We start from the raw sequence: 12,902 nt of genomic DNA, 5'->3' as shown, positions 1-12,902 counted from the left end.
AAACAAGGAAAAAAAAATAAAACATGGAAGAAAGTTGGGGTTCATGATGTAAATTTGTCACATTCTTTCTTGGAATGCATGGTTAATGTTGGTTAAAGCGCATCAGGATTGTGGTGTCAGCATGGACACTGTTGGCAGAGCCAGTGGATCCCCTACATTGAGACCTTTCCCCTCATGGTGGGGGCAGTTAGATGCAAGTTTGGCTCAAGGATCTTGGAAGAGTTTGACAAATACAGACATTTTTGCTTTTATATATTGCTTTTAAAAAAAAACTGTATTCCTTTCCTCTCGTGAAAACAGATATAAAGTATTCACTTCCATCCATTACTTGGTTGGCTGCATCTGACATTTAGCTACAAGTGTTCTTGTAATATAAATCAGGCCATCCGACAAGAACACTCGCATCCCTTTTACCCACTGCTAAACAATTTGCTACTCATGTCTGGTTCAAAAAATGCTGGATCAAATGTCGCTGCAAGACTTAAGCACTTCATCTGAGTTTATACTTTTCAGTACTAAAGGAATGTTGTATTGTCAAAAGTGCTCTGTTGGGAAGGCAACACCCAAATGATTCCTTGGCATTCTTTGAAAATGTTGAAGGAATACTCCTGTTCCCAGCACTTATCCCTCAACCAACACCCAAGGAAAAGATGAATCTCAGAATGGCCTCCTCCTGTGCAATCACCATTCAGCCAAGCCTCTGCTGGTTCTCTACAAGGACAATTTGGCATGTCCCTCTCCTCTACCTCTTATCTGTAGACCAGTAAGTCATAACCACACTATTTGCAAAATTACTGTTGTGTTTATCTATAAAGATGCAGTAATTACACCTCAAAAGTATTTCATTGGATGACAGGCAGTTTGAAAAACTATAGAGCCATGATAGATGTAGATGTGCACAGGTTTGTGTACTATTTAATGTCTGAACCTCAGTGTCAGGAGAACTGTATCAAGGTACACTGGGGCATGGGCTTGCTGGAAATATGGATTGGATGTGGAAACAATGCTTCCTCCCAGTTTCTACTTGTGCTCTTTGACTATTAAGAAATTATTTACATCCAAGTGGGAGAAATATATCAGCCCCAGTAAGATATACACTCCAGTCAGTACAACCAGGCATGCGCTATCCACTTTGCCCGATACCAGCATGTTGCCTTCTCCAGCACATGTTACGGTTGATACCAGTACATCACTGCTATTTGGAGCTCCCTCACCAGATTCCCACCACTTCCCTTTGATGTCTTCAAAACTCATGACCAACAAGACTGGGGTACCTCCTACCACCTAACAAGGAAAGCACACTGGACCTGCTGGTGGGAAGGGTCTCCCACACATTTTAGAAATTCTTCACCCCCACTGATCTGGTTGTGCAGAATCCTGCCCCCCCCCCCCCCCCCACCCACCAAATAGGTTTGTGCTCTGAAGAACTTGGCTACAGTATTGGGAAGACTTTGCTTATGCTCAGAGGCTCAGAGCTGTTGGAGGATAGCCAGGTTTCAAACAGTAGAGTGTTGATTGTTGAAGTGCTCCCCTCAAGTGGTGTACTTTATGGTTGCTCACATGTTACATTGCCCAGTTACCGCTGTTTACACATACTAGATTATAGCCTTTCACAGCATCCCCACTAACTCATTTGGAACCCTCTCCTTTAACCCTTTAGTTCATCTACAATGCATTGTCTGCAGCACCTGTATCCTAGTTGTTAATTACCAGTACGTAATGTATCCAAAATAAGCACTTTGACTAAGTTTTAAAAGGATGCCTTGATAGTAAGACATAGTTTCCAAGGCGGGCCACCTGCACTGTTTAATACCAAATTCCGGTTACTGTGCGATAGTAAACTCACTGATGCTTTACAATATGCAAATTACCCGGCAACAGGACCAAAAATACAAATTCAAAATGTGTGAAACAAAAGATTAAATCTAGCTGTCAACAGTCCAGCAAGCATTTCTAACCAGCCACATATTTAATTACAGGGAAAGCAAGATTTCAAATGAATAAACTTACCAATTCCACTATCATCAATATTCCAATGGAGGATTTGAGGAACTGGATATCCAGTCCGATTGGGGAGAACCTGGAGCTAATGGTGTTGCTGGCAGTCCTTGTACTGGTCTGAGTGTTCACTTTATCTGGAAAGTCTGCCATAGTGATAACTTGGCCGTAAACGTCCGAAAGTAAACGTGGTGGATTGCTTCAACTGAAAGTCAACGCAGTGCTGTTAAACATCCTCTCGCACTAGTCCAGAGAGTGTAAACAGCCTGTGTCTCTATCAAGAACCTGCCTGATCACTGGCTGAGGGCGTTACCCAGCGAGTTAAACATTGACACCATCTGACACCACTTGGCTGCTGAAAACACATCCAACCCCCTTGACAATTATTTCCTGTCCACTGCCGTCCAATCATTGCTTTCTAGAAATTTTCTCTATAAATAACCTGGATAGTATTTCATCAGATTTTAAGCCTTATTAAATCAATGTCTATCCCGCATTTTAGGTTTACGCCACGTGCATTAATTATGTAAACTATGGGGTGGAAGTCCAGCCACTACCCTTCACACCCTTTGAGTTTTGTCCATCTTTCTGAGCTCACTGGGAAGGCCTGCCAGGGTATATTGCAAACCAATGTTACTCGGGTCTTGCCCCAATACAATGTTGTCTCTGTTACACTTCTGGTGAATTAAACGTGAAACAGAATTTTTAAAAACATTACAAATGCACAATAGGTTATTGACACCTGTTCAAAATATTTAAAGGGACAGACTTATACTGGGGTCATCCCTATTCACAGAAACATTTCTAGAATTACTCTAAATTGGGCCTCGTCACCCCTCTTGGCACCTTTGCAGTTAGATTGAGTTCTTGCCCCATTGAGGTTAATTAGCTAATTAAACTTAATAAAAAGATGTTAACGCAATTTTCTTTAGACTCGGGCCTTCAAGGCCATGTTTTGCGTCTCTAATGGGAGGATCCGCCAATGCTGAACACTCATTCCATTTGCTCAACACTGCCGGCTCTTTGGGAAGAGGAAACATGGGGGCAGTGAATGGCTTTGTCATAAATAGATTTATACTGCTTTGGGCCAATTAATTTATTTGTTCCTCTCATGTGTCATCCACCATTACTGATGCTGTTAGTTCAAGTGCTGGCTTTCACCACTGTGTTGGGATAGAGCATCAACATAAGATGGAAGCTGTGTTTCCAAGAGGATGTGGACCTGGAATTTTAATTCAATCAGATGAAGTATACACAAAATGTGTATGTAGTGAGCACTTCACTTGCTGAACCTGCAAATGGGCACTTAATGCAAATTTAGGACTTTATGAATTCTTCTTCATGAAACGTTTAGTCGAGCTATGTCAGTGGGACCAAGATAAATTACACAAAGAGCAAGAAATATTGCAAACATACAAGACATGACTACGTTATTAACATAACCATTACCTTCAAAATAACAAAATCAACAGAGAAATGTTTTTTTTTATAAATGTTTTTATTCCAAATTTTTCAATAATTTTTTTTACAAAACACTACAATAAAGGAAAATAATGCAAAGAGAACAAAGCAATATATCAACAAAAAACCACTTAACCCTCTAACTGGGTAAAATTTTTTTTAACAAAACAAAACAAAATGGAGCATCCGCCCCTAACAAATAACGTAAAAACAACCCCCCCCTCCCCCCCGGGTTGCTGCTGCTGCTGACCTCCACCTATCGTTCCGCGAGAAAGTCAAGGAACGGTTCCCACCACCCGGAGAAACCCAGCAGAGACCCTCGCAAGGCAAACTTTATCTTCTCCAGCCTGAGAAATCCCACCATGTCACTGACCCAAGCCTCCACGCTTGGGGGATTCGTGTCTCTCCACATTAACAAGAGCCTTCTCCGGGCTACCAAGGAGGCAAAGGCCAGAACTCCGGCCTCTTTCGACTCCTGCACTCCCGGGTCTTCTGACACCCCAAATATCGCTGTCCCCCAGCTCGGTTTTACCCGAGTGTCCAAGACCTTGGACAGAGCCTTTGCGAAGCCATTCCAAAATTCTGTAAGTGCTGGGCATGTCCAGAACATATGAGCATGGTTTGCTGGGCTCCCTGAACACCTCACACACCTGTCCTCTAACCCAAAGAACTTACTCAGTCTCGCCCCTGTCATATGCGCCCGATGCACCACTTTAAACTGAATCAGGCTAAGCCTGGCGCAAGAAGAGGAGGAATTGACCCTGCCCAGGGCGTCAGCCCACAGGTCCTCATCCAGCTCCTCACCCAGCTCCTCCTCCCACTTGCCCCTCAGCTCTTCCACTGAGATCTCCTCCGTCTCCTGCAGCTCCTGATATATTTCCGATATCCTGCGATCCCCTACCCACACGCCTGAGATCACCCTGTCCTGTATCCTCCGGGGAGGCAGCAGCGGGAATTCCCCCACCTGCTTTTTCACAAACGCCCAAACTTGCATGTACCTAAAGGTATATCCTGGGGGTAGCCAAAATTACTCCTCCAGCGCCCACTGACTGGCAAAGGTCCGATCAATAAACAAGTCCCCATCTTTTTGATTCCCGCCCTATGCCAGCTTAGGAACCCACCATCTATCCTACCTGGAACGACCCTATGATTGTTCCGTATTGGGGTCCAAACTGAGGCCCCCACCTCTCCCCTATGCTGTCTCCACTACCCCCAAACCCTCAGTGTCGCCGCCACCACTGGACGCGTGGTATACCCCGTCAGCGGAAGCGGCAATGGTGCCATCACCAGTGCCCCCAAGCTAATGCCTATACAGGACGACGCTTCTAGCCGTTTCCACGCCACCACCCTCTCCCTCCATTACCCATTTCCAAATCATAGACACATTCGCTGCCCAGTAATAGCTGCACAAGTTCGGCAGCGCCAACCCACCCCCTCACGACTGCACTCCAAAAACAGTCTCTTAACCCGCGGGGTCTTATTTGCCCACACAAATCCTGTAATACTCCTATTTACCCGCTTAAAGAAGGACTTGGGCATGAGAATGGTCAGGCACTGGAAGTTGAACAGGAACCTAGGGAGAACCGTCATCTTTACGGACTGCGCCCTACCCGCCAGGGAGAGTGGCAACATGCCCCACCTCCTATAGTCCTCCATCTGATCCACCAGCCGCGCTAAATTGAGCTTATACAAAACCCCCAACTCTTGGCCACCTGGATACCCAAGTACCGAAAGCTCCTCTCCACCATCTTGAGCGGTAGCTCCCCCAACCTCTTTTCCTGGCCCCTCGCATGCACCACAAAAAGCTCGCTTTGTCCCACAATTAACTTGTATCCCGAGAAATTTCCAAAATCCCTAAGAATCTGCATAACCTCTCTCATCCCCTCCACCGGATCTGCAATGTACAAAAGCAGGTCATCCGCATACAGTGAAATGCGGGGTCCCCCCCCCCCCCGACCAATCCCCTCTAGATTCTGGATTCCCTCAACGCCATGGCCAGCGGCTCAATCGCCAGGGCAAACAGCAGGGGGGACAAAGGGCACCTCCGCCTCGTTCCACGATATAACCTAAAAAATACTCTGACTGCAGCCGGTTCGTTGAAACTCGCTATCGGGGCCTGGTACAACAATTTGACCCACCCTATGAATTCCTCCCCAAACCCAAACCTGCCTAACACCTCCCACAGGTCGTCCCACTCCACCCGATCAAAGGCTTTCTCCGCATCCATTGCCGCTACCACTTCTGCGTCCCCCCCCTCCGAGGGCATCATGATCACATTCAGGAGCCTCCGCACATTCGTATTCAGCTGCCTGCCCTTCACAAACCCGGTCTGATCCTCTGAATCACTCCCGGGACACAATCCTCAATCCTAGTGGCCAAGATCTTGGCCAACAGTTTGGCATCTACATTAAGAAGCAAAAACGGCCTATAGGAACTGCATTGCAAAGGGTCCTTATCACGCTTGAGGATAAGCGAGATCAAAACCTGCGACATCGTTGGAGGAAGGATTCCCTTTTCCTTAGCCTCGTTAAAGGTTCTCAGCAACAGCAGCCCCAACAGCTCCGAGAACTTCCTATAGAGCTCAACGGGGAACCCATCCGGCCCCGGGGCCTTACCCGCCTGCATACTCCCCAACCCCTTAACTAACTCCTCCATTCCAATTGGAGCCCCCAATCCCTGTAACCACCCTTCCTCCACCTTTGGAAACCTCAGTTGGTCCAGGAACTGTCGCACCCCCCCCCCCCCCCCCCTTTCCGGGGGTTCTGATTCGTATAATTCACGATAAAAGTCCTTAAAGACCTTGTTTATTTTAGCTGGACTCCGCACCGTGATCCCCCTCCTATCCTTAATTCCCCCAATCTCCCTAGCCACCTCCCTCTTCCACAGCTGATGCGCCAACATCTGGCTTGCCTTCTCCCCATACTCATACACTGCTCCCTGTACCCTCCTCAACTGGGCCTCAGCCTTCCCCGTGGTTAGCAAGTCAAACTCCGTTTGGAGGCTCCGGCGCTCATTCAGCAACCCCTCCTCAGGGGATTCCGCATATCTCCTATCCACCCTCAGTATCTCCCCCACCAATCTCTCCCTCTCCATCCTCTCCCTGTGGGCCCTGATTGAGATTAACTCCCCCTTAACCACTGCCTTCAGCGCCTCCCAGACCACACTCACCGCCACCTCCCCATTATCATTGGCCTCCACATATCATTGGATGCACCCCCCAGACCCGCCCACAGACCTCCTCGTCCGCCAGTAGTCCCATGTCCATTTGCCACAAAGGGCGCTGACCTCTCTCCTTCCCCATCTCCAGCACCACCCAGTGCGAGGCATGGTCCGAGATCGCAATGGCTGAGTACTCCACCCCCTCCACTCTCGGGATTAGCGCCGTGTTTACCATGAAAAAAATCTATCCGCGACTAAGCCTTGTGTACATGGGAGAAGGAAAACTCCCTCGCCCTTGGCCTGGCAAATCTCCACAGATCCACTCCCTCCATCTGGTCCATAAACCCCTTCAGAACCTTAGCTGCTGTTGGTCTCTTACCCGACCTCGATCTAGACCGATCCAGTGTCGGGTCCAGGACCGTATTGAAGTCCCCCCCCCCATTTATCAAACTACCTGCCTCCAGATCCGGGATCCGACTCAACATCCAATTCATGAACCCTGCATTGTCCCACTTTGGGGCATACATGTTCACTAGCACCACCTGGGCCCCCTGCAACCTGCCACTCACCATAACATATCGACACCCCTTATCCGCCACAATACCCACTGCCTCAAATGCCACCCGCTTACTCACCAGGATTGTGACCCCCCTGTTTTTTGCATCCGGCCCTGAGTGAAAAACCTGTCCCACCCATCCCTTCCTCAGCCTAGTTTGGTTCGCGATCTTCAGCTGTGTTTCCTGTAGCATGGCTACGTCTGCCTTCAGCCCCTTTAAGTGTGAAAACACCCAGGCCCTCTTGACCGGCCCATTCAAGCCTCTCACGTTCCACGCGATCAGCCGGATCGGGGGGCTACCTGCCCCCCCCCCCCCCCCCCCCAAACACCCTGCCGACTAGCCATCTCCTTTTTTAGGCCAGCCACGTGCCCGCGCCTCCCGCACTCTCCAGCCCCCCAGGCGGAGGCTCCCCGCCCCGACTCTCCCTATTACCGTCAACTCCACCTCAATCAGCACAGCAGCAACCCAGTTCCCCCCTCCCAAACCCCCTCTTCCCCGACCAAGCAGCTACTTAACCCCCTGCCCCCCCCCCATTGCACTCCCGTAAGTCAGCTGACTCAAGCTGACCCCGGCCGCTCCCACCTCTGCCTCCAATCCCCTTTTGGATTTCCCATCCAGATCACCATCCCTCCCCCCACCAAAGTGGGGTAGTGAAAGACCCCACCCCGCACCCCATGTAGACCAACGCGGACATCAAACACAGTACCGCCTCCCCCCCCGCTTCAGGTACTGCCCCCACCATTTCGCGGGAAGCCACACTCCCTGCCTGGGCCAACCCCACCCCCTGTGGCGCAGCTCCTTTCAACTACGACCTCACCCCAGTCCCGGAGGGCCTCTGGCTACAGGCCCACCCATTCCCAAGAAAACGCGGGGAAGAAAAAAAAACCCCACCCAAACAAGTATCGCCCCCACTCCCTCACCAACATCCCCATAACATAATGCAAACCATTAATTCAAGTACAGCTTCTCGCTTTTGATAAAGGTCCGCGCCTCATCCGGCGTATCAAAATAGTGGTGTCGGTCCTGGTATGTGACCCACAGCCTCACCGGCTGTAACAGCCCGAAGTTCACCACCTTCCTGTGGAGGATCGCCTTAGCCCGGTTGAATCCTGCCCGCTTCTTGGCCAGTTCTGCATTCCAGTCCTATAATACAGATCTCGGTATTCTCCCACCTGCTACTCCGCTCCTTCTTCGCCCATCGCAGGACACACTCCCTGTCGGTGAAGCGGTGGAACCTCACCACCATAGCCCTCGGTGGTTCATTCGCCCTCGGCCTCCTGGCCAGGACTCTGTGCGCTCCATCCAGCTCCAGGGGCCTCGGGAAGGCCCCCGCACCCATCAGCATGCTCAGCATCGTGGTCACATACGCCCCAGCATCCGACCCCTCCACGCCTTCAGGGAGACCCTGAATCCGCAGGTTCTGCCTCCTCGACCTATTCTCCAGCTTCACCTGCCATTTTTTGCGAAGCGCCTTGTGCGCTTCCACTTTAACCACCAGGCCCAGAATCTCGTCCTCATTGTCAGAGACCTTCTGCTGCGCCTCCTTAATCGCTGTCCCCTGCATCTTCTGGGTCTCCACTAACCTTTCAATCGACGCCTTCATAGGGGCCAACATCTCTGCCTTCAAGTCAGCAAAGCAGCTTTTTAAAAACTCCTGCTGCCCCCGAGACCACTGGGCCCACACTGCCTGATCCCCGCCCGCCGTCATCTTGTTTTTTCGCGCCCGTTCTCCTCTCTGCTCTAAAGCCACTTTTTTGACCGCTCCGCTCCTGGTCCACTCCATACAGTGCTGGGGGAACCTCACTGCTGCCTTCCCACACCGGGAATCATCTAAGAAATGTCGCTGAGGCTCCTTAAAAGGGCCCAAAAGTCCGTTATCGGCGGGAGCTGCCGACCGTGCGACCTAGCCAGGCATAGCCGCAACCGGAAGTCCCAACTGAGAAATGTTAACAGAACTTCCTTCATCAGGTTTAACCGTAAGGGCTGAAGAACACCAAGGATTAAAACATATCAATTCACCCCGCAAAAGTAAGGTAATATGAAGATGGCTTCTTGAATATTGGTTTTATTTACATTAGGAAGTAAAACATGTCACAACCACTGGGTGTAATTTGTGCTAAAGGACTGTCCAAGAAATCTTTCAAATGCTCCAAATTACAGAGACATTTAATTACCAAGCATGAAATATGTACGGACAAGTTTATTTGTAAGGGTAAGGAATTTATTAGTGGTGAAATCCAAAACCATCACGGATAAAAAGTTTGTAGTCTCATCCTGCTCAGTGATGAGTAAAACTCCCAAAGCAAAAGAAAAATCACATCTGATTGCTGAGTAGTTGATAATACAATGAGCCGTTGAAATCGAATGGAAATATTTGGAGGCTGAGAAAGATAATTGTAAACACAAATAATAATCTTTATTAGTGTCACAAGTAGGCTTGCATTAACACTGCAATGAAGTTCCTGTGAAAATTCCCTCATCGCCGCACTCCGGCGCCTGTTTGGGTACACTGTGGGAGAATTTAGAATGTCCAATTCACCTAACAAGCACGTCTTTCGGGACTTATGGGAAGAAACCGGAGCACTGGGAGGATACCAGACATGGATACATTTTTAACATGACCATCACCTTCAAAGCAACAAAATCCACAGAGAAACGGTAACAGGGCATCCTTTACCAGGTTAAGGGCTGGAGAGGTCGGATGTGTGAGTAATAACATCTAAATCCAAGGAACATTTAAAATTAGCAATGTTAATTACACCATCAATGGGTTGATTTACCGTCACAGAAGACTTTGTTTTGCAGTGGTTAGTTGTGAGGCAATACCTTTGCTATACAACTTGAAGAATCCACCGACATTTCTAAAATATCCCATTTCCTTTGTGTGGCATAAGGAAATAAAATAGAATGTTTTGTTTTGTAAACAGTTCAAGACAATCGCACTGTTTTTGAATTGTTGGATGATCTCACAGCTCCAGATGGACAAATTGCACTGGGTTTGGTACTAGTGGAGCTGCAGCAATGGCTGGAAAGATTTTGGATGCTGTGCGTAAAAAAGAAAAGCTGCTCCATTTCATACTACTTGGACACATGGCTTGTGGCACTGAGATGAACTTGCTGTATTTTCTACAGTGTTTCCAACACAATGGTAACACCCATTAATTTTATCAAATCCAGAGCAACAAACACCAGGTTACAGCATTTTCTGAGGTATCCAAAATCATGAGGGAGTCTGAATAGTGTAGATAGGAAGAAACTGTTCCCATGGGTGATATGCTCGAGAACAAAAGTAATTTGTGTAAGAAACAAAACAATACGAGAACAAAAAACTTTTCAGCAGTGAGTGGCTAAGATCTGGAATGCATTGCCTCAGTTTGTAGTGGAGGCAGATTCAATCAAGGCATTCAAGAGGAAATTAGCTGTTATCTGAAGAGGAAGAACGTGCAGGATTATGGGGAGAAGGCAAGAGGATGAATTATAGAATCCCGAGAGAATGGCAGGTGGTCATTCGGCCCATTCAGCCTGCACGAACCCTCTGAAAGAGCACCCGACCTAGGGTCAGGCCCTCACTCTATCACCATAACCTCACCTAACCGTTTGGACACTAAGGGACAATTTAGCATGGCCAGTCCACCTAACCTGCACATCTTTGGGCTGTGGGAGGAAACTGGAGCATCCAGAGGAAACCCACGCAGACACAGGGAGGAAGTACAAACTTCACACAGTCACTCAACGTCAGAATTGAATCCGGGTGTCTGGCACTGTGACTCAGCAGTGAGGCACTGTGCCACCCTAAGAATAGAACTAAGCGAATTGCTAATTTGGAGAGCTGATGTCGATGTGATGAGCCATATGTCCTCCTTCTACACTGCAACAATTCTGATTCTGTGGATGCAGAGTACATTTCCATGTTGATGCACATGGAGGCAAAATGACTATTTTGGGGCAGAATCCTCCCCCCATATATTTGATTTCCAGGGAGAGGTATATACAACGGGAAACTGCCTATGTGTTGAATGATGACGTGTAACTGGCTAAACTTATAGATGTGTTCAGTGAAATAGATAAGCTGAATCAAGCTATGCAAGGTGGGAGAAGGTGGGACATTTTCTGTCCCCATGAAGAATTGATGCATTTAAAAATAAACCACAAATCTGGAATGTTCCTGTCTCATGGGGGAATGTTTGAGCTCACAAATTCAAGAAAAAAAGCTGACATCAACATGATCAAACTAGAGCCAGTGGTACATCTTTCTGATGGATTGAACAAATGCAATACTTATTTTGCACAATTCACAATGGGGCAACCTGCTACACATTTGCAGGATACAAATTCCTTTAGTGAGATTATTGAGGCTAAACTGCCACTCTTTGTCCCAGAGCTCTCAGAAGTGCTCAATAATATTTAAACAGGAAACAAGTTCAGTGAAAGAACATTTAGATACACCCAATTGTGAATGCGCTGATTTATTTAGGCCTGCTTCTTCTGCAGCTATACAAGTCTTGGCCCCATTTTGTAAAACACGCTTCTGTGAAGCTGGACCTTCCACTCTGAAAGCAAAGTACTGAGCCAGAATGAATATTGCACGCAACATGTGATCGTGCTTGTTGAAGGTATGCCCTTGTTGCTCAGCACAGCAACAAGGTTCACATTTAATGAAACAAAAGTGATATATATACCAAATCGTATAATTAATTTAATACAGAAATATACTTCTCGTTACAGAAATGTTTGTGATTCAAAGAGGCAACAAAAAACAAAAAAGCTCGAGAGCCATTAAACCAATAGAAACAGTTGAGTGACTATTTTGGAGTCAGTTGTGGCTCAGCGGTAGCTCTCTTGCCTCTGAATCAGAAGGCTGGGGGCCCTAGTCTCACTCGACAGGGCACAGAATCTAGGATGACACTTCACGGCCATTGTGGAGGCAGAATGGCACTGTTGGAGGTATAGCCTTTCAGATGAGATGGAAAACCGAGGACCTACCTTTCCTCTCAGGTGACACCATTTGAAGAGCAGCAGGGGAATTCTCCAAGCCAATATTTATCCTTCAATCAAAATCTAAATGATTGCAGTGCTTCATTATGTTGCACGAGTACCTACAATTTAAAAGTAATCAAGCACAGAATCCCTGCAGTGCAGAAGGAGGCCATTCGGCCCATCGGGTCTACATCTGCCCTCTGATAGAGCACCTTATCTAGGCCCACACTTTATCCCCATAATCCCACCTAACCATTGGATACTAAGGGGCAATTTAGAATGGCCAATCCACCTCACCTGCACATCTTTGGACTATGGGAGGAAACCGGAGCAGCTGGAGGAAACCCACGCAGGCCCGGGGGGGGGGGGGGTGTGTGTGTGTGTGTGTGCGCGCGCGCACAAACTCCAGACAGCCACCCAAGGTCAGAATTGAACCTGGGTCCCTGGCACTGCCAGGCAGTGCTGCTAACCATTGTGCCAACGTGCCACATAACCTCATTCATTGTAAAGTGCATTGGTACATTCTGATGTCACATCAGACTGCATCTTATTTATTACTGTTTATCGAAACCTCCACATGCGCAAAATGTTTCAGTAGTGTGACGTTTTCATTTGCGTGATTTGCTGTTCCAATTTGAGAGTTGGGAAAAACCATTGCAAAATAATTTAAGAAAGGTGGTCAGCTTCGCACTACTTCAATCTACTAAAATGGGGACACTTTATGGAAAATATATTTTCAACAAGTTTGAG

General features: G+C 47.7%; 1 protein-coding gene across 1 annotated transcript in view; it reads right to left on the bottom strand.

Moving 5' to 3' along the window:
* Positions 1-2,414, bottom strand: part of LOC119971390 (plasmolipin-like) — a 34,725-nt gene extending 32,311 nt beyond the window's left edge. Inside the window, exon 1 of the mRNA XM_038806859.1 lies at positions 2,011-2,414. Coding sequence (XP_038662787.1) covers positions 2,011-2,151 — 141 coding nt within the window. The 5' untranslated portion in view covers positions 2,152-2,414. The remainder of the gene's footprint in view (positions 1-2,010) is intronic.
* Between the last annotated feature and the right edge of the window lie 10,488 nt (positions 2,415-12,902).

This window comes from Scyliorhinus canicula, chromosome 9 (assembly GCF_902713615.1).
Source record: "Scyliorhinus canicula chromosome 9, sScyCan1.1, whole genome shotgun sequence".
Taxonomy (NCBI): domain Eukaryota; kingdom Metazoa; phylum Chordata; class Chondrichthyes; order Carcharhiniformes; family Scyliorhinidae; genus Scyliorhinus; species Scyliorhinus canicula.
Note: the sequence above shows the minus strand (reverse complement) of the source record. Positions and strands in the feature narration are given on the sequence as shown.